The sequence below is a fragment of the Ambystoma mexicanum genome, chromosome 9 (assembly GCF_040938575.1).
Source record: "Ambystoma mexicanum isolate Mex_15411 chromosome 9, UKY_AmexF1_1, whole genome shotgun sequence".
NCBI classification, from domain to species: domain Eukaryota; kingdom Metazoa; phylum Chordata; class Amphibia; order Caudata; family Ambystomatidae; genus Ambystoma; species Ambystoma mexicanum.
The window spans coordinates 494,125,938-494,153,446 of record NC_090931.1 but is presented as its reverse complement, the minus strand read 5'-3'; the positions used below and the strand labels follow the sequence as shown (position 1 = coordinate 494,153,446).

The following is a 27,509-nucleotide window of genomic DNA, read 5'->3' as shown; positions in this document are numbered from 1 at the left end:
GTCTTATCGACCACTCTCACTTATCAAAACAGATAATGAAATATTAGGTAAGGTTCTCGTCAATCGACTCCTCCCACATCTACCAGCCCTGGTGCTTCCGGATCAGGCCGGGTTTGTACCTGGACGCTCTACTTGAAATAACCTGCGCTGCTTATTTACCATTATGCATAATGTTAACCCTAGCATACCAATGGTTGCAGTGGCTCTCGATGCTGAAAAGGCGTTTGATTCGGTTGAGTGGACTTTTCTCTTTGAGATACTTCGCCGGTCGGGCCTGGGTTTGATATACATCAGGTGGATCAATTTGCTATATACGGCCCCGAGAGCGACAGTATACACAAATGGGTTTATGTCTGAGCAGATATATCCCACGTGCGGAACTAGGCAGGGGTGTCCCTTTTCACCGGCCCTGTTTGCTTTAGCGATGCAACCCTTGACATGTTATATACGAGAGCAGCATGCACACCGTGGCATACGTGTGCGTTCACACCTCTCGGTCATCTCATTATATGCTGACTATGTTCTTCTCTGTTAAGCACCAGCACCAGAATCTCCCTCCGTTGGTACAGGAAGTTATCAGGTTTGGGGAATTCTCTGGGCTCCGGATAAATTGGGAGAAGTCTGAGGTTCTCCCATTGACCACTGTAGTTCAGAGAACGGATGTGGGGGATGAGTTTCGGTGGCAACCGGAAGGTATGCGGTATTTGGGGATTTTTGTGTCCACGGTGAGGGGACGACTGTATAGGGATAATTATGTCGTACCCTTAGAGAATTTAGAATTGAAGGTAGAGACATGGATACGACTGCCCATCTCGCAGGCTGCGTATATATATATATATATATATATATATATATATATATATGTATGTATGTATATATATATATATATGTATGTATATATATATATATGTATGTATATATATATATATGTATATATATATATGTATATATATATATATATATATATATATATATATATATATATATATATATATATATATATATATATATATATATATTTTAGTCCTGTGTGGCCCCCAGCTAGCTATTGGACTCGCATTAGGAGGTTGTTTACCAGGCTGGTATGGGCGGGTAGACAACCAAGTATTGCCTATGATACTCTAGCCCGGCCATATGCGATGGGTGGGATGGAATACCGCTGATGTATATTTATATTACCTGGGAGCTCAAGTGCAGGATATAGCTGGGTGGAACTCTCCTAAAGCATAGTCCCCGCATATAAGGTTGGCTAAATCCCTTACGTATCCGGATGCTCTAATGGGTCTGCTATGGGGTAGGAGGGATGCTGTCCCGAGAGATGAAGTCCAACCTGTGGAGATAACATGCAGGGCCTGGGAAAGATTGTCATTTACTGCAGTCTATGCCTTCCCTCCCAGATCTACCGATGTATAATGTGGTGGGGATTTAACTAACGCATGAGGGGTCCTTTAAGAATCTGTTTCAAGCATTGGGGATACAGACCTTGGGGGAATCTGGTTCAAGATGGGTGCTTTATACAGTGGGGATGAACTCGGGTCTACAGGTGACACAGATGCGGTAACCTTATTGCATTATTCTAGGCTGAGGGGCATTATCAGGGCTAACTGGCCTGAGCTTCCTAGGCCCCCGCCAACATCACCAGCTCTGTTATACAGTGCACCCGATGTCAGGGGGAAGATTGTTGTCTGCCATCTATAAGTTGGTGAGGAAGGAGAGGGTTGTGCAGGAAGTAGGTTGTAAGAAAACATGGGAGGCTGCATTGGGGAAAACGCTGAATGAGGAGCAGTGGGAATCCATCTGCTTGCAGTCGCGGTATGTCTCCTTAAATTGAGATACAGGCTGATCCACTATAAATACATTCACCAGGCATACTATTCCCCACTGGCACTTAGTAAATTCTTTACAGACCGGGATTCAGCGTGTAAAACATGTGGTGCGGCTCAAGCAAATTATTTTCATATATGTTGGAGTTGTCCTGGTATTAGGCCCTATTGGGAAAAGATTGAAGAAGCAATGTCGGAAATGCTGCCATCTTTTCGCAGCTACCTACTGGAGCTCTGGCTTTTAGCCCTGATTGGGGTACGCAAACTGAAAAGAAGCTGTTGGGCATGGCCTCAGTTGTGGCTAGATATCAGGTGGCCAGGACATGGGAGGGGGGTGGGGGGGAGGGGCTCCTCCCACCTTCTCCAGATGGTTAGAATGCATGAGCATGTGTGAACGAAGGGAAACTGTTTGCTTCAACATTACCGTGCACCAGACGTCCGTTTGATTACTGGTCCCCTTACAGACCATACCAAAGGGACAAGATGCAAGATGCACAGTCACCTGGACCGTCCTTGGACTGAAATGAGAAATGCAAGCCTTGGACCTGAGAACAAGAAATATATACCAACTTTATGTTGCCATTAATATGCTTGGTTATTGCTTTAGAACTGTGCTTGTAGTTCCTGGTTGGGGTAGAATGGAAGGATAATGTTGGAGTCAGGGGTTGGGGGAGACGGCGGGGGGGGGGGGAGGGCAGGTGTTGATGTTGATTATGAATTTAATACAATAAATAAAGGTTAAAAAAAAAGAGAATGTCCCAGATAAAGACAGATACCCTGTTGTTCAAATACTGCACACAGTTCACCTTTGTTCGCAGTCCACATTTGTTTAAACTTATGACCAAACCGCTACATGTTTGCTACAGATCTTGGACTCTTTGTTCACCCCAAAGTAAAATAATTACTTCTGTGGTTTCGGCCATGGACAACCAGTATTCAAGGGAGCAAATAATACGATGGCCAACATGACAGGGCTGTCTGATTCTAAAATGGCAGCCTATGTCCGAGTGCTAACAGGTGGGGTGGCTGGACAATCAGTGGGGCAGCCAGACAATTAGTTGCCAGTCACAGCAAAGAGGTGTGCCATGGACGGGTATGATTAGGAGCCAAATACCAAATTATAGGTTATCGCAGGTTCACACAAACAAGTAAGGGGGCAACTATCTAATAACCCTTCAATAAAAAGGAAACCGACACAGGCAAAGGTGTGGGAGTATGAATGCCAAGGGCAGGAGTCAAAGCAATGATAACGGACAGGCACAAGGCGGGAAAGAGGAGATTAAAGGAAGAGCGAGAGGAGAAGAGAACCGAGGGAGATAAAAGGTTTCTGATCTAGGATGAACAGTGTAGGGTGAAATGAGGATGTGGAAAGGTGAAGAAAGCAGAGAAAACGCCACCAGAGCTAGAGAAAATTGGATGATCCAGAAGGGAGAGGCTGCAGGAATAGTGGTGGGGAGAGGAATGAGGAGAGCCATGGGAAGTTCACAAGAGACGTGGAAGAAGAAAAATCCAGTGTGGGGGCAAATTCTTGAGGATCTACAAAGCTGGCCAAGTGAAGATAGCCAAACAGAGAGCGAGGGAGAAGGTGCCAGGTGGAGTAGGTGGGGTCAACAGTGGAGAAGGGCCAAGGTAGCTGGGCAGGTGTGACTGGACACAATCTGTTGGTTCCAAACCTGAATACCCCATAAATGAAAGACCCAAGCTGGTGGAATTGGCACAAGCACAACTGTAGTAAAGAACACTTGAGCACGGCAGAGAGCTAAAGGTTCTAGGCCATACTGCAATTGATGGGTCTAGAAAGACAAGCCACCTGATGGCATATCCCCAACCCACTGCTGCCATTTCACTACATATGGTAAAAGAATATTTTGCAGGTAGTGTACTACTGTGTTTTCATAGTGGGTAGCAGGTCAGAAGATTATGGGCAAGGAGCAGCATTAGAATGGTGGGTATAGAGGGGTGCGTGAACCCATAAAAATACCACAAAAATGCAGCGAAATTTCCCAGGGGATGGGATGTCGTAGATCCCCCACCAGACAACCAGCTGCATCATTGACCACATAAAGGAGCTTTGAGCCGACCAAGAAACTGAGTGACTTTGCATTGTGGATCCTATATTTCTATGAACACTTAGTAAACTTTGCCCAGGGTGACAAACCTGTCAGAGGCTGTTCTGGCGCCCAGTGAAACTTCCCTGTGGATGCCATTTTCCTTGCCTCAATATGTCGTTTTCACTTTGTGGTCCTAGCCTAGTGCACAGCACAATGAATGTATTTTCTTTGAGACACTTTGCCACTCATGTACTCTGTTGATCCCCTTTACCATAAAAATATACAAACTTAACTTCAAAGTATTCAAAGTTTAACATTTACGTGTGATAACTGGAACCAGGCTGGCAGTAAATGGCCTCATCGAACATGTAGTCTCCTTCTGCCAAAGTGACAACACAGACGTACATGGTACTAATAATACCTAGTTTGCCTAGTAGACTGCTCATGTTAAGTGTTTGTTGGTGGTTCGGTCACAAATCATATGGGACTTTTTCAATATCCATTTGGTCCTTATTACCCGAGTAGGCATGGTCTACTGACGTTAGTTTCATGTCTTGTCTCACTCATCTTTATTACATATTTTTACCCCGGATTTAACTGTTTTTGTGGAACCAATCCCCTCTGTTACAAGCAATTGGTTGGCATTCTATTTAAAACTGTGATGGATTGATTTTCCTGAAGAAAATGGTGGGGTCAATTACCCCGGGTATTGACCAACCTTGGCTATAGAAAAATGTGTGTATATATGTTACCCTTTCTTGTTTCATATCAAGATTAATCTATGAACTGTGCTCTTTTGGGACAAAGACAGTTGGAATGCCACAACATAACATTCCTTAAATGGAGTGCATTTAATTTATAGCTAGGAGGATTAATTCGCTTTCCTTGATTTTAACGAGGATGTTCAAATTTCCTGGTCACTTATTTTTGATTGAAATAAAACAATACTATGAACCAAAACAAAAAAAAAATCACGTTAAAATACAAGAGGGAGTGGGAAAAGGGTCTCACTCTCTCCAGGTTAAAAATAAAGAAGTCCTCAAAATCCAGCAAAGTTGCTGGGGGGGGGGTCTCTAAGGTGGAGGGAATTGGCACATTTCTGAGAATTCTCCCTAACAATTGGTGACAGTATTAGCAGTGCGGCTACACAGAGTGATTGGTGGAGTGATACACTGGGACCAGAATGGTTTCACACCGAGTCGTAGTACACCCATGAACTTGCGCCGACTGCAGCATGTCCTAGCCCAGACTGCTGACTCGCAGGAGCAATATGCAGTAATCTCGCTAGACGCGATACGTATTTGATTCGGTGTACTGGGAGTGGCTGCTTGCAGTATTGCACGTGTTTGGGTTCGGTGTGCAGTTCATTAAATGTGTAAGGATATAATACACATCACCGGTGGCAAGGGTGAAGACGGGGAGGTGGTTGTCATCGGCCTGGGATATACAAAGGGGCACAAGGCAGGGGTCCCACTGTCGCCCATGCTGTGTGTACTAGCGCTGGAGCCTATAGCGATTTATCTTCGGAAGCGGGTATATGGGTGGGAGGAGTTGGCCATCTTGTTTCGCTTTATGCGGAGGATGTATTACTATATACTGGAGGGACCCCCGCCACAACGTACCAGTGATACTCGATGTGCTAGACAACTATGCACAGGTTTCTGGTATTTGCTTTAGCAGAGTGAAGTCCTGTATTTTCCCACTAGCAGGCTTGAAAGGGAAGAGCGTGGATGATTTACCGAGTGTGGGGCTGACATGGCAGCTTGATACCTTTCGATATCTGGAGGTGAATATAATCCACACACGTGAGAGTATGCACGAGTGCAACACAGCGAATGTGGTGAAGGCTCTGACAATCTATGAAGTTCTGGTCCAAGTTACCGTTCTCTTTAATGGGCAGGATAGCAATAACTAAAATGATAATCCTGCAAAGATTCTGGGGATTCTTATGGGGTATGGCTCGCCATAATTTGGCACTTGCAACACTGCCTGCCCTATAAGAACGGGGGAACAGTTGCCAGAGCTAGACAAATATTATCTGACAGCACAGCTTGGCTTTGTAGCGAAGTGGCTTTTAGAGGAGGCTACCTCAGAGTCAGTGCAGGGATTGGTAGCTCCAGCACGCTTGAAGGAAATATTATGGTTGCCCCAGCTTTGGATGAGCAGCGCCCCCATGATTGTGCTACTAGGGCATCAAGTCTGGCGCAGGACACTGGCGCTCTTGAAGCTTGTGAGCTCTTACTCGGCTGAGACCCAGATGGCAGCGGACGTCTGCAGGGACGGGGAGGATTTGGTGGTAGTGAGACGCTGGGAGAGATGGGGAATATACTCCTGGGGTGACATGTACGCGGAAGAAGTGTTTAGGGAGTTTGGGTCTTTTCTCGAGCAAGATGGGCTACCCAGTGGAGTGTTTTTTTGGTATCAGAAAGTCAAGAGGGTGGTGAAAGGGAGATGAGTGAAATGGCCTGAAGAATCAGAAGCTGACCCCCTACTGACCTTAATGCATAGCCTGGGTGATGGCTGGAAACCGGTATCGAGAATATACAGTCTTCTGATAGATGGACCTAACCCTAAAACCGCACCACTGAAAGTACGCTGGGAGGCAGACTTGGGAGGTGAAATAGAAGAAAGGGAATGGGTACGTATGTCATACCCCTGGGAGGTGTCGGGGAACTCTCGCTTCCGACTAATCCAGTTGAATGTATTATATCGCACCTATATGACACCACATAGAGTAGCCAAATTCAACTGTAACACGCAATCAAATTGCCCCTGGTGTGGTACCACGGAAGGCAGACCAAATACACATGTTTTGGGGGTGGTGGGGTGCATATACAGGGGTTCTGGGCGTGTATAGAACAGGCCTGTAGAAGAGCTGGGATTATACGATATGACTGGAACCTGAAAATATGTCTGCTAGGGGCACACCCTAGAAACAGCAAGTTCAAACACGTGGTGAAATTCGTGTCATGGCATGCGTCTTAGCCGAAAGGTGCAAAGCAATGGCCTCGAAATAGGCTGGGGGCCCTCAATATGCACGCTGGCATAGGGACTTTGAGCAGTAGGTGGATGCAGAGACTAGAGTGTGAGGTGTGGCGGTTAGATCAGAAGAGAATGCAAGTGTCACCTATGAAGCCTGGAAACCACTGGTTTGGGATATGTTCCACCCCTCAGACGATAAGCCCCTGTGAATAGTGGAATACTACTGATAGATTAACAGAAATTTGATGTTAAAAAGGGCAAGCGTACCAATAGCACAGATACCAGCATGGTGCCTTGATAGAGATAATATGCATCCAATATGACACCCTTGACCGTCTACATAACATGAAGCAATGTTAAGTCACCTCTTTTTTTGATTCTTTTTGCCCACTAAGTGAGGAAAGTTTGTGTTAGTACAAAGTTGTTGAGAGACACGCATTTATAGCATAAGCGTATAAAGTGTGTAGATGTAACAGAAACAAATGATATGTGCATAACTGCTTATATTGAAATGCCAATAAATATTTTAAAACACTTGTGTATAGGCGCGTTATAAAATATTTTATATTGAAACACTTGTGTATAGGCGCGTTACAAATGCCTTATATCATATCATAAAATGAATGTGTTATTGTACATTGATGGTGGCTAATAATCCATTCTTTTTCCTTTGTAGCTCCAATTCAATAGAAATATTCCTACTGTTTCCTGCAACTTGGCTGTTCAGTATTCCAACCCCAACCCAATTGTCATAGAAAAGCTGAGGCAGTCATTGGATTGCTCAAGAGAAAAGGTTGATGCTGACTGGAAGGGTTCCAACAATTCAACTACATTTTCAGTAGTATCGGAGGACAGGCTTAATCTGGCAATCCAGCTGGCACGAAGAGATGTAAAACGTAGAAATGTGGAGGAGAAAGCAAAAGAACATTTGGCTAATGAGGATCATAGTAAATTACATCATAGACAAAGGTATGAGCCGAGCAAAAAAGACATTTCCAAAAATGCTGCAGCCATATGTAAACCTATGGCTTCTGTTAGTTTTAAACGTGGGCAGCATGTCAACCAGCATGACATGGCAGAGATCACCAGTTCAGGTGCCAAAGTGTACGTTTACACTCCTGACCATGATGGCATCTGTCATGGTATTTTAGATTCGCCACCAACTCATGATCCAGGGTCTGGCCCCAAGAGAAGTCCTAAACTGCAAGTGGATGAAAGTGTGCAGGAGGTTCAACAATTGCAGAAACAACTGAGCAAATACATCCATAAAATTGGAGAGCTAGCTAAAAGAGGTAAATGAAGCCTGAAGGTATATATATTCAAGTGCTTTGTGTTTGGATAATCTGTTTGAACTAATTTGCAAGCATTGTTTCAGCTAGATATAAGCAACCCAGTATAAGTTGGATTTCAGAAAATTGTATCATCACATCACGTGTGTAGAGCGCTTCGGGCGCTCCCAAACTCTGACCCAATAGCGGGGAAAAATCAATCCACAAAAAGGAGTGCACCACATGCAAGAACAAAACACAAAATGTATTCATACATCACGGCCGGGAAGATAGACCGAACAAGCCAACTTTGACCCGTCCCTTGCGGGCTCAGCATTTTATAGCCACAAACGGGACATTAACCCTTTAACTGCCATGCCCCCCCCTTAACACCCCCCCCATGCCAAGGCTTTTTTTGGTGATTTCGGTATGTCCCCACTGCCTTGTAACTTTTTTGTTACACGAGATATCTCTGCCAAATTTGGCCCCTTTTTCCCCACATGTAGGCAGTCGTAATACCACACAGGAATCCTAGTTGGCTGCAAGGGGGTGAGAGAAAATAACCAAAAAGGGAGAAAATTTGTTTTTTTTTTCTTCAAAAAATGCCAATAAAATGATGTACCAAGAAGCCTGTGTTTCTTTTCCTTGTAAGAGCTAGGAACAAATGGTTTACTGTGCTGAATTCCCCATTTTCCTGGCTTTCAGGAACAGGTTGCGTGGTAACGAGAAAATGTTTTTTTGATTATGGTTATCAACCGTTTTGTGAGAGGTAGGCGATTTTGGCCTTTTTTTTTTCCCCAATAGGACCTGCGTGAACAGAATGGAAGAAAAGGGTAGGAAAGCTGTATGGGAGGACAGAAAGGCATACATTTCTGAAAAGTACACAAAATTCCAACTTTAGGAAGGGGTGATTTGCGCAGGTCAGGCAACAACTATGTAGGGAAAAACTCCATAGTTTGCGGAAAAAGCAGGTAAATGACCGAAAAAAAAGCTATGTGGTGGACATGGTTGGCATGGTACGGCAATGGCTGGTATGAATTTTGAGAAAAACAATGCTCCGCGACATTCCCCAGACTCTTGCAGTTAGGAAATCGCACATTTTTTAATGTTTCACAAAACAAGCAATACCACAAGCCAGAAACAGAGCCATGGTACACAGGAGTTTTATGCGTACGGCCTGAACAGACTTACTTAGCATGTGTAAATAAGGAAAACAAAAGCGTTGAGGAAGGGCAAGCATACATTCTTTGAAAGAGCACGGGGAGACCTTTTGACGGCTACGTGACTTGTGCAGGCTACAAAAGTGTATGGGGCCTAATAAGCACAGGCAGACCTTTTGACGGTTATGTGACTTGTGCAGGCTACAAAAGTGTATGGGGCCTAATGCAGCGAATAAATTTAGGGCACATTTGGGAAATGAAAGGGTTGTGTGACAAAGGGCAGCAGCAGATGGGTCGAAATGTTATGAAAACCACGTGGCCAGGGGAAGACGAGACGCTTCCTGGTCCCGACCCTGGGTGTGGTGTTCTGCAGGAGTATCCCATGGGGGAGGAAACAGTTCAGTAGTTGGCTGAAGTTCCCCTGTTTAACTTACCCTGAGACCCTAGTCTCTTGATGGCTTATTGCAAAGTAGAACAAGTTAAAACAAACCATTTTTAAGTCCCATGATTCCCTCAGTAATGGGATGAGGAAGAGGGATGCAGAGGAACAAAGATGCAGGAGTGATCAGCTAATTATTAAAAATGACCTACACCTGAGGGAGACTGGGCGGCTTAAAAGGCATGTAAAGAAGCAGGACTGGAGAAGACAGTGCGGGCCATGCATGCAGTGGGCGGAAGAAATAGAGCAGCAAGAAGACACCGGGACCAGGAGGGTGTCCTGAGAGGATCTGCGCCTCCAAAATTCCGAACTGCCGCGACGCGCAATGGGATGCATAGAGAAGAAACTCTTACCCTGTAATGCGTTGTGCAGAGGTGGCGCAGCGGGAAGCAGACGTGGTGCGAGCAGTCGAGATGTCTCAGGTGGTTGGATTGCACCGGGGACACTCTGGAGTCGGAGCGGCCCATAGCAGCGTGGCAGAAGCTATGGCGGCCAGAGAGTGCGCACCTGGTCGAGAAAAAACACAAATCCCGCAGTGCTGGGAACATGAAGCAGAACACATGGACGCGACTTAACCTGTGAGTCTGAGGCAAGTGACTCTGGGGCATTCCGCTGTAGGTCGCGTGTGCGGCACAGGCAGGACCACTCGTGAGCAAGTGAAAGGCAAGCCAATAAGCATTATAAATACCGAACTACCGAAAATTAACAGAAGTGGCTGATGTTAAAACAAAAGAACCCTGCAATTGAATGTGAGTTTGTCCAATCACCAACAACCTGGTGGGGAGGCCTTATTAAAATCCCAGGCATACCACCAATACCCAAGCCAAGAGACATAAAGAACAGGCAATATCAGTCTAAAAGAATATGCCAAAAACAAGAGTGGAATGTTAAAAAGCCCCAGGGTTGTCAAGGTTGCGACTCGTTCTGGGACAATTGTATAGATGGTTGATTTAAACTCACATTGCTATAGCCAAGGCGGAAGCAGGAAGAGACTTTATCCGGACCATATTTTGTTGCTCATGCAGAGGGAAAAAAGTCGCAAAACAGGATGCCCTTCTGGAAGAAGCTATCCAGAGGGAGAGGAGCATTGCTTGTAGTAAAGTCCTAGTATGGATCAATGTGAAAGCAGCCTTCAGGGAATAGAACAAACATTTTGATACCCAAGAAGATTATTGAAGTTGTTGCTATTCTAAACTGAAAGTAACCCATTGAAGCACTTTTTTGTTTTGATGTTGACTAAGCATACTGAAGTAGAACATAGGGCAAGAAGTGATTGCCCAGAAGAAACCTTGGCAAAGGATAAACCAGTTAGTGGAAGGTGCAAGTGCTGAAGAGTCATACGAATGGAAAACATGTTGAGTTGTGACATTTGAGGAAGAATTGCGATAGCTGATTGAAGAAAAGTTCAAATTCTTTCTGCAGTTAAAATTGTGGTGAACCATCCTGCCCAAACTATTTGTTGTTGCCACACAGGTGAGACAATTATTATTCCAGGAGCAGTGAGAACTTATAACATTCTTTTTGCGAGATACTTTTTTGAAGCAAAGCAACTAGAGTACAAGAATTTAAGAACTATATTGTAACTTTGTGTTAAAAGGAATTTTGTTGTTTTTCCTTTCAACTGTGGAGAAAACCCTTGATGGCCTGGGGAAGGGAAGTTCACCCAGACCACAACCAGAGACATTGATCATATTGCGAATCGGGTCATATGCTATATATTGTTGTTGAATTGCCATATATATTCTTTTTGCTTTTATTGCTGTATAAGCTTAAAGGTTAGATATCTTTGTTTATTTTAGGCAGGGAAATCCTAGTCGATGTAGGGATAGTGAGGCGTTTTGTGTTTAATGAAATGGCAAAAGTTGAAATCTCTTTCCAAAGTTATCTGCCTCACATTTCTGACCCCTCACATCTGCATCCATGTGTTATAACTAACAGTATAATGCAAATATCAATACAGTAAAAATAATAAAAATTATTTGATAAGATGAATTGCAAAAATTACTCAAATGCATTATTCAACTTCAGATCGGCAATAGCATGCTAGACCCCCCCCCCCCGCCCCCTTTCGCAAAATCGATCGTTACGTTTACTTTGAGTACTATCTAGGTTGTGATTTGTGCCGGCCACTCTTCTTTTTACTACTTACCAGGCCTTTTTCTAATCCTATTGTTTCACCTCACCCCTTCTACTCCCTTGCTACGTGTTTTCTGTTCCTATCTGTTGCTACGTCACAACTTGTCACTTTTTCTTCTCCACTTTCCTTTATGTTGAACCAAACTCAACCTCCTCACTATTGCACACTGCTTGCTTACTCTTTCTTTGTTTCCTGTTCGTCTCCACTTTTCTCTCCTCCCCTCTTCCTTCACCTTTGTTTGCTTCTTTTTCTCTCATCTAAATAATCCGACATTAACTTGACCTTGTTTCCATTTCCTATCCACTTTATTTTTTTAATCCTAACTACTTATCCACTTTCTTCTTTTAACCCTGCTTAGCTTCTGCTAGTTTCGTGTTAGGATTAACTCTGCAAGCTCTCTAATGCCCACCTTTCCTTTCTGCCCACATCCTTTTATACCAGCTCTCCTCTGCTTTCTTCGCTGACTGCTCCAAATGTCCTATCAAACACCCAGGTGGAGGTCAGAGGATAGAACGCACGACTTGCATTCCACAAGGGCCAGCTTTACAGAAAGGAATTAATTGGAGAATCCTGATAACTATAACTACAAGAAAATGGTCTTTCTCCAGAAAACATGTCCTAAAAATACATCTCCAGGTATCTCCCTGGGTTCACTTCCATTTGTTTGGAAATTGTCCCCCTCTCTACCTGTTTCGTCCTGTGGCCCTAGGCTAGGTAGCGCTCTTCAGGTGACATCAGCACACATGTAGATGTTCAAATGTTGTAGAGATGTGCCAATATTGTGTAGATGTTCTAGTGTCCACATTGTCTCCCAGAGTTGATAGGCTGAGGCGTTGTCATATGCTGGGCAAAGTGGTCCGGGTGGCCTTATGTGCTCACCCAAGACAGTCTTACACTCTTCCTTGCTAAATCTCCATCCAGTCTATGCCGCAAGCCTGGCTTTACGACTTACCATTGTTCCTCTATCGTCATGTGGGAAATCCTTGCAGCAGTTCTGCTTCAGACTACTTGTTCCTCCTCCCTTTCACATGAGGCAACTGGTAGTTGAATGTTGTCTCCCTCTGTTAGGGGAGAATTCTCCAAATGTGCTAATTTCCCTTACCTTTGGAAACCCCCCGCAACTTTGTTGGATTTCATTTTTTACCTGGAAAGAGTGTGAGCCTTTTTTTCCCACTCATGTATTTTGATGTGTGTTTTACTTTTGTGTTCTTTGGTTATGGTGTTTAAAACACTCCATGGCATCTTGTTTCTGTGTGACACAGCACCTTCAGTGCAGTGGGACAGGGGTGCCAATGCAGTGGCACAGGGGTGTCTTTCAGACTCCCCAAGGTTTAAATACCTTCTCTGGGACCGACTATTGTCTCCCAGAGCATGTAAAGTTGAATGAACTTTACTAGTCTCTTTAAATTTACTGACCCAGCACACCCTATCTTAAAATGGAGTGCTGGAGGGGTTGCCTAGCTTCCCCGGAGTCAAAACAATCCTGTAACAGTCAAATGTTACCCTTTCCTACTTTTAAATGGCTGGTGGCAGTGGTTTAGATCAAATACCGTGATTTTTCCTGATTGCAAACACCGCTAACTAAAAATCAGGGGTAGCCATGTTTTTCAATATGGCGCCACCTACCTATCTGTAAAAACACTCTGGTCATCTTTTTTTTTCACCATTATTTTTAGGAAAAGTCCTTGTGTTTCTCTGCGCGCCAAACCAGGTTTGGTCCCTTTGTTCATTGACGTTTGGCGGGCTTCAGTGCTGAAGCCCTCCTCTTGCGCCTGAGTGTCTGGGGTGGACAGGATGTGAGGGAGGTGCCCACAACTCTCTGTGCTTAGTGTCCTAGGAGACCTGAATGCACACTGGTGTGATTGGCCGGCTGGCTGTCAGGCAAGGACAGCCACCCTGCTGTGTGAGTGACAGCCAGGCTGGAATGAATGGGGCAAAACTGTTTAAAAGCAGGTCTCTGGGACTTGGAAAGCAGAGTCGACCACTGGAACGAAAGAACCAAAGAGGAGAGGAAGGAAGAGGACTGCTGCAACTCCTGGACGACCGGTGAAGCCCTGCTGCAGGTCCGAATTGCCTGAAACTCAGACAACAGAAAAGCCCTTCAAGGTTAACTTCTTCCCTTGAGTTTGGTGGGAACCAACTCGCAAGCCACCTGGACACCATCCTATTCTGGCCGAATTTTCATCAGAGTGCTGTTGAAAACTGGATAGCCAGAGGGAAGGAAACCAGGGGGACTTTAAGGCACTTGGACCTTAAACCGACATCTTGCTACAGCTTTTGGCTTCTTCCCTGGGCAGTGAAAGGAACCTCCTGACGTCCTCCTTCTTGTCCCCACCACTGACGCTCAGGAACAGCGAGATCTACTCGAACTGTAAGGAACAACTTCCTCGGCTACAACTTTCTTCATTTAAAAGGTACTGTGCAAACGCGGTCCAGAAATCTTTTCTGCCATCGAGAAAGTGCGTGAAACTTTCCTCAACAATGAAGGCTTGTCCTTCCCTAAACATTTATCAAACTTTTCGCCTAGCCAAATCCTTTAAAAATCTGTGGCAAACACTTAACCGTTACATACCAGAACTGTGCTGTCCTATCCAAAAGACTCTGAACTATTGACTTTGGACCAGGCCTATTGAGAAGAATTGCTGGTTGTATTCAACTGAAACCCTTTACCCTGCCTATGATTATATTTGGGCTGTCTAGTCTTATAACCTTGTCCTTTTTCCCTCCTTTAAGTACCTAAAGTGCCATTTTGCTCACACTTCATTTTTTAGCTAAACTTGTTTAGATACTTACCGGTTGGATATTTGTGGTGTATTAGTGTGTGATATTGAGCTGCTTATGCTAGTGTAATGTTTTATAAATTGAGTAAATGTATATTCTTTTACTAAGAAACCTTGAGTAAGTGTTTACTTGAATCACTGTATTGGTTGGTCCTTTGTGTAACTTGTTCTACTGCTCACTTAAACTGTTGCGATAAGTCTGGCTGCTCAGTCATCGCTACCACTTTACTGTGTAGTACAGGCTTGTACCAAAGGTAAAATTGTGCTTACACTTGTAGTCCTGATTCTGCCCAACACCCTCTCTACCTCCATTGGCTCTGTCTCAAAGGAATCCTTAACCTCCACCTCAACCATTGTTCGCAAACCCCCCTTCCAGTCTTTCATTGTTACCTCCTTCACAGTTTATTCCTTTTTTTGATTGGCTGCACTCACACTTTCTGCCAATTATCTCCTGCCTGTCGACCTCCTTTGACCCTTTTTGAGTGCCCCACTCCTCAACCTCCTACACCTTTCACAATTTTTTTCACCATCTCCACCTCCTCTGCACCACGTGGTCTTCCCACACATTATGCTTTGCACATTCTGTTCTCTCCTCCGCTTCTTTATGTACCTTCAATTCCCTATGCTGTGCCACTCCACTATTCCAATCATCAATGCCTAATTTGCCTCCTACTCTGGCCCCACCTCACTTAAAGAATCCTGGATCTCACCCCTCCTCAAGAAGCCGTCACGTGACCCACCCATCCTAACCAATTACAGGCCTATTACCTCAGTTCCCTTCCTTCTAAACTATTAGACCAGGCTGCCTATGTCCAGTTTCAGCGACTCCTTGAACAATACCATATCTTTACCCCGCGTCAATCTTGCTGCCACCCTGGTCACGGCACAGAATCGGTACTTCTCAACCTCAAGAACCAGCTGGACGATAGACTTGGGCAACCTCTCCCTCTTCAAGCTTCTGGACCAGTACGCACCCATCGACCTGGTTGACCATTCCATCCTCTGTCGACATCTGACCACCACTGCCTCCTTTTCTCCAAATGTAACCAAGTGGGTTGCATACTTCCTGTCGGACCTCACCTCAAGGGTCTTTGTCAACAATCACTTCTCCACCCCCACAAACATCACCTGTGGAGTGCCCCAAGGATTCTGCTGTTGCCCTCTACAATTGTTAGGACAGTTTTTCTGAAGTTCAACTAAAGGCTTATTAAAACAATTCAACTGAGGCAGTGTAAGACTCAACTCTTAGTATAAGGCTGTACCACCTGAGTTCATGGTAGTGTAGGCAGAGCAGTCTGGCTCATTTTAGGAGGGAGAAAGGGTTGTAGAATCAGTACAAATTAAATTGTAATAGAAATGGATCAAAGAAACACTATGCACGTAAAAATAAAGTATTTGTTTAAATACAGGTAGGCCCAGATTAATCCAGGGGTGAAGAAGTACTATCACACATATGTAATCGCAATTTCACAACACTATGCTTGAAGGTGCACAGACCAAAGCATAAACCTTATTTCGAACACCTAACAGTAGTTTGAGGGAAGTCCAAACTTTTTCATGCACATTCAGTATAACTCAGCCCTATTCTTGGAGTAAAAACCAATGGTTACTTTGAGAATACATTCAGTAATGCAAGGGCAGTAGACCCTACCAGTTGTACATTGACTCTCTGTAACAAATTGCATCATCACTCAACTGAACAGTATACATTTTGTGAATAGTGGAACACTTATTCCAGGTACAGTAAAAACCTATAACTACGTTTGTAATAACCGTTATACCAGATGAGTAAAACCCAAGGATGTAATAATCAATTACAGGTGCTTTTGAGAGCAGTGAAACACAGATTGAGATATGCAGTAACTCTTTTCGGATGGCACACAGCTAACTCAAGCTAAGTAAAACCCATATACTTTTTTAATATCGCAAGAAGTCCAGGTTATGTCTTTCCCAACTATTCAAGTAACTTATGTATGATTTACGAGGGACAGTTTGAACCCAAGACTCTAGCTACAAGCGCACAGGGAAAGCAAAATCCAATGTTACACTTTACTAAATTGACTGTTATTCCAGGTAGGCAACAACCTAGTGAAGACTTGTTCTGGACAGGCTAACAGCAAGTCAGCGGAAGCAAGACCCAGTTGGGGGGACACTCATACAATTATCCTAACCGGACTTATCTGGTGATACCAACAGTTGGGGGATGTGATGCTGGAAATGCATCAGAGGGACAGGGCCTCTGAATCCTTGTCCTTTTCTGCCTTTTATCGTGTGTTCTGTTATGTTTTCTGCCCAGGAGTCCATTTGGGACTCCTGGCAGTGCAGCTCTCTCTTTTGGTTTGGTGAACAGACCCATGGGATACCCTTATGGCACCCATGGGTAGGGGTACAACCCTGTGCCCCTAGTGTATGTTTTTGGGCACCTGTGGGTGGCCCACAGAGCAGGGTATGGGCTGGTGGCAGCTCCATGCTGAATTAGACAGGTGCTCTGGGTGTCCTCCATTTTGGGATACCCAGGCCCTGCCATTGGGATCAGTTGATTCCTGATAGAAAACAAGATGGCCCCTGTGGCCTCTTGCTTTCTATTGCCTGTTGTCTTGTTTTTCCCAAAGTCCTGGGAAGCCCTGACTCTGTCCCTTCCCCCTGACTGGCTGTTGGGTGGAAGTTCCATATATGGTGTTGTTGTGAAGGCCCAGCTAGACTGACTGGAGCCTTCCCTTTGACTGTATGTTGTGGGTACCTCCTGTGGGTGGGACCTGGGTGAATGGAGTGTGTGACCAATATACACTTCTTGTTGTGGTTGTCTGGTTTCTGGCATGTGAGACAAAGACTGAGACAGCCCTGCCCGAAATTGGCCTGAATGCAGTGTGTAGTGTTGAATGGCTGGGTACTTGTCCCAATCCACATTCCTTGTTGTGAGTGTCTGAAAGGGAGGAGTGTGGCCTGAATGCACTGTGTGCCTGATTGGCTGACTGACTGCATGAATGCCCTTCTGTGTGATTGGCTGCTGTGTGTGTGCCAGCAGTGTGGATGAGAGACAGAATAGTATATCTGGGGACCTCTCACCACTGGAAATTGTTCAGAAGCATTCAGAAGCTGAGTCTCCACTCAAGAGTAACTGGATTTGCTGATCCTCGACGTCCAGCTGGAAGAAGAAGACTTGCTGTGGCATTTGCTTCGACAGAAACTGAAGGTTGTCGAAATCGTCGAGGACTGACCCGAGAGAGGACCTGGCTAGGCGCCCTCTTCCCGTGCTCCGAGGGACCATCGAGCACCGCTGAATCTTCGCCGAAGCGCCCTGGAAGTCAGACCCTCGAAAGGCTGCCGACCCGAGACGGGACCGCCGAGGAGATCGAAGTGAAGCACCCGGACATCGACGCTGTCGAAGTCCATTGCCGTCGACCAGGGTTCGCAGGTCTGTGTAACCGCTGGAGGCCCGTCGAAGTTGTGTTGCCCAGCCGTGGGAACCACTTGACGCCGTGCCGCCGACGACCGGAGCCGTCCGCTCCTTGCCTAAGAACATTTGACTCGAAGGACTCCCTCGTCCGCACCGTCGATCGCTTTTGTCCTGCCGGAGAAAGTCGAGGACGACCAACGCGCCGAGGAGAATCCGCCGGTGGGTTTCCCGCCACCTCACGACCCCAAAGACTCGAGCGACTCGACGCCCTTGCTGGGCCACCGTCACCCACAATCTTTGCGGTCCAGAACTAGTGTCGCCGAGGTGCCCCGCACGCCTCTTCCTCGCAGGACGCCGACGTCTCGACGCCGACGAGCACCGCTCGGATCGAAGCCTGCCGCCTCATCGACGCCGTTCTACCTCGTTTGTTGTCGGACGTTCGACGCCCCGTGTCTCCCGCTTGAAAGGGGAGGCATTCAAGAAGGGCCGTCGATTCCCCGACACCGAACACCGAGTTCTTCGACGCTTCTCGACGCCTCTCGACGATCCGTGACTCCTGCTTTAAAGGGGGTCATTCAAGAAGGATCTGTCGACGCCTCTCCGAAGAACTCGACTCCACCAGGTACATTGGGGGGGTAAAAACATTGTAGGAGAGAATAAGACTATTGGACAATATATGGACTGGGCTTGTGTTATATCTCTTTATTTTACAGGTTGCCCAGGTGGGGGGATCTCCACACAGAACTGTGTCCAGTAGCGAGGGCCAGTATTCTGCCTATTGTTTCAACCATCTTTTATCTCTCCTCTCTCTATTGCTGGTTTCCTTCTTATTGATCTGTGTGCCATTTTTACAGTATTGTGAATGCACTTTAATGAGGTCTAATATTAGTGGTACCACTTTAGAATTGTAGATATTTACCATTATTGATTTTCCTGAGCACAAAGTGCGTTATTGTGATAAGTGTACATAACCCTTGAATATTAATTATATAAAGACTGTGTTTTCAGTAATACAGTATGTGGACATTCCTTTGTGGGGGCTTGGGGATACACTGTACTTAAGAACCAGCCTGCATCACCTCCTGAGAAGCTAGGCCTTGATTGCTCGCCCATTGCTACCAAATTAGAGAATCTTGGCTGGGGTCCTCTGTGCCTCTCCTCTACCATATAGAGAGCAGAAGTACAGACCCCCCCACCAGTCTTTACAGGGGACACTCATACAATTTTTTTTTTTTATTGTGAATTAGTTTTACAAATACTTTTTACACATTCCAAAATTCTGCCTACTCCAATTAAGATAATTTCTTCCAATCAATCTTCAGCAAAATCTAAAAAATTAGCTTTCACTATGTTGGTGTCCACCATGCATCTTGTTATTGCTTTTTTAAGAGTTTTGCCCCTTGACCGAAGAAATCCTTATGACTCCCCATTCTCTTCATTTAGTTGCTGCTTATGTAGATGATCTGAAAAATGTATTTGGCACAAGTACATTTCACATTTCTTCCTTTTACAAAATCTGCCCACCACTCTTCCATAATTTTAACTTTAAATGGGGCAAAATAGCAATTAAGTCTCGTAGGTCTTTCTTCCACCACTTCTGGACATTAAAGCAGTAGATGTTTAGTTGCCTCCATATATTCTTTTGTTACAGAATCTACATAAACCATTATTTGTTCCTCTTTCCATTGGTATGCAGAAACTCATTTGTTGGATATGCGGCAAGTTAAATTTTCAGCAACCTTTCTCAGCAATGTTTATTTGGAAACCTCACCAAGTAATGCGGCATCGTATCACTTTGCCGGTGTTCTCTAGAGGCATTTTTTTGTGACTTAAATGAAAGGTGATGTTCCCTCGTTCTTATCCAATCATGAGTCTTCAATTTGTCTTTGATATTAATTCCTCCATTGAGGAGTCTACACTAGTTAACTGTTGAGTCCACTTTTCTTTCCAGGAGTTTAGCAACCCCGCACTTTTACCCTGTTCATGGTTGGCTAAGATTTTATAGGTATCTACTGGATTCTGTATTGCAATCTTTCTTAAGAAAGCGAAGGACTTCCACATCACCGCCCCGTACAGGGACTGACAACCCAGTTCCGATCTTATTGCAGCTACTGGTGTACATTTTGGTAGTTTTAGTATTGGTTTCCAGAAAAAATTTTCAAGTTTTGCCCATAATCTCCATGATAAATTCTGCCCAGCTTCACCTCCATACACCAAGATGGGTCACTTTTTGTATGTAGAACACACATATTGGAGCAATTGTGAATTTGCCGAATCTTGCTTTCAAGATTATAGCTTGTGAACACAACTTTCTTGCCTTTACCAGTAATTCAGACACCCATTGTTTTTCAGCAGTGGATTGATTAGATCCGATGCCCAGGTACCTTATATCTTTAACCTTTTCCAACCCCTCTTCTCCAATTTTGTATTTGTATTTTATTGAAAATATATATAGCCCTTTACTCCAAAATGCTTTACGAGAACAAGTAGCATACATTAAGCATAAAATGACAATTGAATCACAACTCAAACAGTATAAAGAACAATTTACAATATTGCAGAGGTGAGTAGGGAGGGGCAGAGGTGTGCAAGGGAGTAGTAGATGTTAGAGGAGGTAAGAGCAGGAGAAATAGGGAATGCAAGAATGTGAGTGGAAGAAGAGTAAAAAGTAAGACTAGATGAGAGCAGAGGGTAGGGAGGAAGGAGGTCACTGGGATGGAAAGGTTAAAGAAGAGCAGGAGAAAGAGGTTAGGAGAGGGGTAGGGAGGAGGAGAGGAAACGTAGGGTGTTAGGGAGGTGAGTGAAAGAGAAAAGATTTTAGAGAAGAGCAAAAGGAAGGGTAGGAGGGAGAAGAGCGGATGTGAAGGGGGAGGCAGATCCAGTGGAAGGGAGCAAGGAGTTGGAAGGAGCGGAAGCGGGTGGGGGCGCAGGGTGGTGGAGGAGAGAGTAGGAAAAGATTAGCAGAGTGGAGAGAACGAGAAGGGGTATAGAAAGTAAGAAGGGAGAAGAGGTGGGGGGGCAAGACCATAGAGGGATTTGAAGACAAGACAGAGGAACTTGAATTTGAGCTGGGAGTGAAAAGAGCCAACCTAGAGAGGTGAGAGAAGAGGAGATGGAATCAAGAGGTGGGAGAAGGCATAGGGAGCGGATGGCAGAGTGATAGATGGATTTAAGAGGGGAGAGATGAGATAAGAGGAGGGGAGTCCAAAGAGAAGGGAAGAACAATAGAAGAGTCTGGAGAAGATAAGGGAGGTAATTAAAAGTTTAGTAGCATGAAAGGTAAGGAGGGGTCGAATTTTACGAATGTTGTAGAGGTGAAAGCGACGCTATTGGTGGTCCTATTGATCGTCTTTCCCAGTACCCTTACTAGTCTTCTGATATCCTCAGAATTCATCATCTGTCCCCAGAATGGCACAAAGAATTTTGCAACATCACCCAAGACTTGGAGTATCACCATTCTCATCTCGCCTGGGATGAGCTTTAAAGATTCCAAAGGTGGTAGCAACATACTCCTGGCAACAATATCCCCAAGTAACAAGTACCCTGCTAATCTCTGGGTAACCATGGATAGGCCTAATTGCTGCAAACAAAATAAACCGGATCTCCTACATACAAAGGTCTGTCCTCACTGGTTAGATTTTCAATGCTAGTATAATCCTCAAAGGTTCCCATTGGCTGAGAACCTACTCTTTGTATGCAGAAAGGAACAGAGTTGGGACTATGATTGATAGTATAGGAAGGACGCATGGCATCCCGGTTGCCTACGGGAGAGATCTTAATGGAAATCAGTGATTGTAAAGGTCTAGAGTCTATTAGAAGTCCTAATAGAAGCAACATTGAGCTTTCTCCTATTCTCTGAGAGAGCATACCAGAGGTGTTATGACTCGCTTTTCAAATTCATTTAGATTAGTCCCGTCAGAGTTCCCAGAAACACGATCATTCCAACGGCCAAAGAATAGTGCCGTGAGCGAGGCATAGCATGCAGTAGTTAAGGGAAGGGGATGAATATACCAGCCCAGTCCCTTTTCCCCATGTTGTGGCAAATGTGAACACACCCAGCAATTTGTTTTGTTCAGAATCGCATGGGTTGCATTCATGATCATCAGAAGAGTGTTATGATAACCCTTTCTATGTTGGAGGTCCCGAGGAGGAAGAGTGTGCATGCACGAAGGGTGGAGACACAGTGGGGATTTTTACAGTGGGTAGCAGAATATCGAGCGGATGCACTTTTTCCAGGTACCAAAAACCCAGTGTAAATATAATTATTAAACAAATTACTATTGTGACCAGCAAACGGTGGGTCTTCAGGGACCATGACCTTTGTACCGATTCATCATTAGATAAGTGACCAGTATCTTTTTCAGTACGAGTGGGTTTAGGAATGGGCATTGTTTCTCACAGTCCGTTTAGAAGCCTCTACGTTAGGCTCTTTTAGTTCATCCGTCGGTGGCCTAAGTTGCTTGAAGGTAACTTTGCTGGTCCCCGCCTCTTATTTATTTTTCAGCAGAAGAATGACGAGGGACTGTCTCAACAATGGTCTCTAGGAGGCACAGCCGATGCTGTGCTGTAAGTTTGGTTTCTCGGTTGCCGATAGCACTTCAAGACTACAGGCACGGTGTGATCTGCAAACAGTGTCGTCGTTTCCTGAAGGAAATGATGAAGCAGAAGCAAGGTTGCTCAACGGTGAAGAAAGATGTGCGTCAGTCTCCCCAGTTCCCACGGGCTTAGGAAGGATTTCTGGGACACCCTCTGTGTCGATTAGCACAGGCTTGTTGTGAGCATCAAAGTGAACAATCTCCTTCTCTCCTTTGTCATGAGGCAGAGGAAAAGTTATCTTCTTGACATGTGTTGTGTGAATCCAGTGTTTTTTCCCTGACACTCGTACGGCGGTCTGTGTGGCTAAGAGGACTTGGTGCGGTCCTCTCCAGCGAGGTGCGAGACAGGGGGCTCTTTCAAATGTTTTTACGAGCACCCAGTCACCAGTTCGAAGTCGATGACCTGGACCCTTGTATTTTACTGGGAGGGCTTCTCGCACCTGTTGATGAATCAAATACAAGTTTTGAGTTAACTGGTCGCAGTAGTGGAAAAGAAGCAAATGCTCCATATTCTTTAACAACTTGGGTTTCGGTGGTTTCCAAATATTGGCTGGTCTCTTAATGACGATCTCATAAGGAGAGAGCCCTGTCTTTTTGCGGTTGTCCGCATTGATAATAAAGCTATCGGTAAGGCATCTGGCCATTTCAAGTTACTATGTGCACAGACTTTTGCTATCTTGCACTCTGAGAATGTCTGGCCGAATGGAACCGTTTATCGATTTGCAATCCCGCGCATGCTTGCAGGATAACAGCAGCGATATAATGTGGTCCAATGTCCAACCAAATTACTTTTGGCAAACCAAACCTAGGAAAATATTCCTTCAGCATGGTTTTCGCCGTCATCATTGCTGTGGCATCTCTTAGAGGAAAAGCTTCGACCCGTTTACTAAAGGCACAGATGACTACCAATACATATTTGTAATTCTGACAACGCTCCATTTCGATAAAGTCAAAGTGTATGACCTCAAAAGGCAATAATAGGGGACCAAAACTGCCCTTTGGTGTCTATATACCTTTCCCAACATTATGCTGTAAGCATACCATGCACTTTTGGACAAAACGCTCAGCGGTTTTTGGAATGTTTACGTTAACCCAGACAGGGTCTAACAATTTACAAATCTTTTTGGCACACATGTGAGTTGGACCATGAGCCTCCGTAACCATAGCGGTGACATAAGCACCGGGCAGCATCCATTTTTGTTTTTCATTATCCACCACATTATTTAGATGATGAACAACCTTCATCATCTAAACTTGCTGTATCATCAGCCCACTGTTTAATTTAGTCTGGAGTGGCATCAGCCTAAATTTCTTTTATGCAACCAATTCCTACATCTATCACACAAGTGTTAGTGACCCCTTTTGTCACATACATTTTGGAATGCAAATCGGTGACAGTCTGTTTGGCTATTCTGTCAGCTAAAGTGTTTCCTTTTCCCACATCGTCCGTTACTTTCTTGTGTGCTGGCACTTGATTATTGCTGAGTAGGAAGCGCTGGTGCTGAAAGTAGCGGAACTATTAGAGTTCCATGCAAGGTCAAGAAACCTCTCTGTGCACATAATCGACCAAAGTTGTGAACTACCCCAAAGGCATACTGGCTGTCTGTAAATATTTTTACACTAAGCCCTTCAGAAAGTTCACACGCTCTGGTCAACGCAATAAACTCTGCGTCCTGCGCAGAATTATGCAGATTCTTTTAGTTTTCACTATAGTGCTTAAAGTGGTGATTGCGTAAGCAGCAGTGGAAGTATGATCTGGAAATTTGAAGCAGGAGCATCGCAAAACAGCTCCCTTTGTGGATTCTTTAGAGGTGTGTCACTTAGATCATTTCTGCCCTTAGTTTCTTGCTCTGTGGTATAGAGGCAGTCATGTGACGTTTTGTCACTGCAATCAATTTTTTGCGGAAGAGGCAATAGTTCAGCTGGATTTAATGAGCAACATCTCTTAATTTGGATATGAAGTGCAATTACCTTGTTACCTACCTTGTTAGTCGTGCTGATGTGAGATGTTGCGTCTGCGTTCTGTTTAATAGAACGTCTACAGAGTGAGGTACCATTACAGTAAGTGACCCAGAACCATACCCTCACTTTCTTTTACAGATGATGCGGCAGCAGCAACAGCTCTCAAACATCTCAGCAAAGCGCATGCAACACGGTTTAACATGGAGTTAAAATAACCGCACAGTCTATTTTTGCCCCCATGTTACTGTGTCAACACAGCCAAAGCACATCCATCACATTCATGCACATACAACACAAAGGCTTTTTCGTAATTTGGTGTGCCCAAAACTGGCGCTGCAGGTCAAAGTTTTCTGGCAATCCATGTTCCACGGTAAAGGCAAAGAAATGCCCTTGTTTGTCAATGCCAACATAAGTTTTATCATTAATGAAAAGTTTGGGGTCTACAGTATGAAGCCATACTTATCAAGGCTCTGAACTCTTTCTGTGTATTTGGGACAGACATGTTAGAGATGGTTTGTATCCGTTCAGGTGTCGGTCTTCTCCCCTTCTTCAACAGGAGGTAGCCTAGATAGGCGACTTCCTGTTGACAATACTAATACTTTTTCAATGAAGCCTTATGCCCATGTTCTGCTAAATGAATAAGCAGCAACACTGTGCCCTCCTTGCAAGACACTTCAGAATCTACAGCTAGAAGTAGATTGTTGACATACTGCAACAAGTGCAGGTGGAAGGCAAGTCAAGCATATCAAGCTGTTCCTTCAACGCTCTACTATAAATGCTTGTACTTTCAGTGTACCCTTGTGGCACACAAGTAAATGTAAACAAGCGTCCTCCTAGGGTATGATATGATATGATATGGTATTTGTAACGCGCCTATACACAAGTGTTTCAAGGTGAACGTGAACAAATACCTACTCAACATGTACAGGGATACTGAAAAGGGCATTCTTTAAATCCACAACACTAAAATGAGTTAGCCATAGCTGGAATCATCGTTAATATCGTAGTAACATCAGGTACAATCGGAAATTGTGGGGCAACAACCTTATTAATGGCGCGTAAGTCAATAATGAAATGAAAAGGAATTGCATTATCCCCTTTCTTATATACTGGTAGGATCGGACTATTACTTACTCCCTGCAATTTCTTCAATCACTCCTCGATGTACAAAATGAGAAACAATACTCTTCAAAGCTTGTTCACCATCAACCGAAATCCTTATTGTGGAATACGCTGTAATTTAACACCTGGTTTCAATACAGTTTTAACTGGTTCAATTTGCAAAATACCTACATTGTCATTGACTGCCCATAGATATGTCGAACTTAATTCAATTCAGGTGGTAAAGGTCTAGACAAATTGTGGAACAGAAGTTTGTTGAAGCGAAACCGTTAAATGCACTCCATCCAGAGAAGTCAATTACAGCATTCAATTCTTTCAACGTATTTAACTTCAACTAATTTTTGCCACAATTTGTCGTCAAAAGAAATGGACACAAATCGGTAAATGGCCCCAGTGAAATCGGTACCGGCTAAGAGACCAGAGTAACCACTGGCGTACCAGAGAACCCTACAGAAATGTTGCTCTGCCCTGACGGGGGAATATCCGGAACCCATGAATGATCAATAGAACACTTCTGTGCTCCTGTATTTATTTTTGATAGATACTGTTAGGAAAGATTTCGTAATTGTAGGTAATTTTCCTTCCATGTGGCAACCCCTAAACTTTTTGCTGTTGTTTTCACCTTGTTCTCGACTTTGCCAGAGAAGTGCAGCCTTCTGCCGCACTCCTCTGGGCTTTCGCTCCTTTCTTACGGGGAAACTGACATGCCCTTAAGACAGTCAGTACCGGGGAACGCTGTTTTCCGTAGTTTCTTTTATCATGTTGCGGCTTTCGTGCAACATGACACAAGAGGGCACTATAAGCTAAGTTACAGCTCTCTTGGGTCTCTAGCCTTCTACAGGCCCTAGATACTCGTTTAGGATTGTAACTGATCGGTGCAAGTGATTCACGGACGGGAATGGTGGCAGCGATTGTTTCTTGTGTTTTGAGCTCCTTTTGGCGTTCTAAGCGTGTTTCTCGCGCTTAACCCAAAATGGTGGCCTGGCTCCCAAAATGGCCAGACCACGAGGCTCCTTTGTCCTGTCCGCTGACCGTCTTGCTCCCTTCACCTTCCCCAGGTCGAGCCGACCCGGGGCCTTCCTTATTTGGGCATGTACTTTCCCGCAAAACACGGATGCTTTCGCGGGCTTCTACATGTCTTGTGTGTGCCTCCAGGATGTGGGCTGGGATGTCTGGTCCCAATACACATCCTGGGTGCCAGAGAGTCTAGGGTGGTGTGAATGCCTGGGACCACCGTGGTCCGTGATTGGTCCACGAATGGTGTGAGTGTTGATGAGCGGATCTCCCATTGGGTCCCCTCCGTTTTGGCGCGAAGGGAACCGTGGATAAGAGGGGGCTGGAAACACCACTACCATGTCGATCTCCTGAGTTCTCACGAACGAAGGAATACAGGAGCCAAGTATCCTGCAACCAAGAGGCTGAACCGAGGAATCGCTGTTGACCCGCTGAAGGACTTCTCCTCTGCACTGCTGTCGCCTTGTGAAACCCTTTTCACCTTTGATTGAACCAGAAGGCCTGTACTGGTACTTCGACCCTTGGAATAGCGGGGACAGCTATTCTCGGCATCTTCACCATCTCCTGCTAGTAAGCCTTTGGAAGCGTCTCTGGGCCATCCAGCAGACTGACTAGCCTACACAGGAGTCTTGCTCTGTAACCGCCGCCAGGTTGTGTAGTATTTCGAGTCCTTGTCATTCTCACACGATTCGTACACTTGGCGTTCCCAGGTCTGAAGTGAGTAGTGTACATTTGGCTCAGATACACACGGCCGCTCCGTTGCCCTGCTGTGGTAACAA

At 44.9% G+C, this 27,509-nt stretch overlaps 1 protein-coding gene across 9 annotated transcripts in view; it reads left to right on the top strand.

Annotated features, from left to right (window-relative positions):
• Positions 1 to 27,509, top strand: part of KIAA0753 (KIAA0753 ortholog) — a 1,822,630-nt gene that overhangs the window by 297,283 nt on the left and 1,497,838 nt on the right. For all 9 annotated transcript variants that reach the window (XM_069615058.1, XM_069615057.1, XM_069615051.1 and 6 more), the window contains one exon: positions 7,533 to 8,148. In XM_069615058.1, coding sequence (XP_069471159.1) covers positions 7,533 to 8,148 — 616 coding nt within the window. The remainder of the gene's footprint in view (positions 1 to 7,532; positions 8,149 to 27,509) is intronic.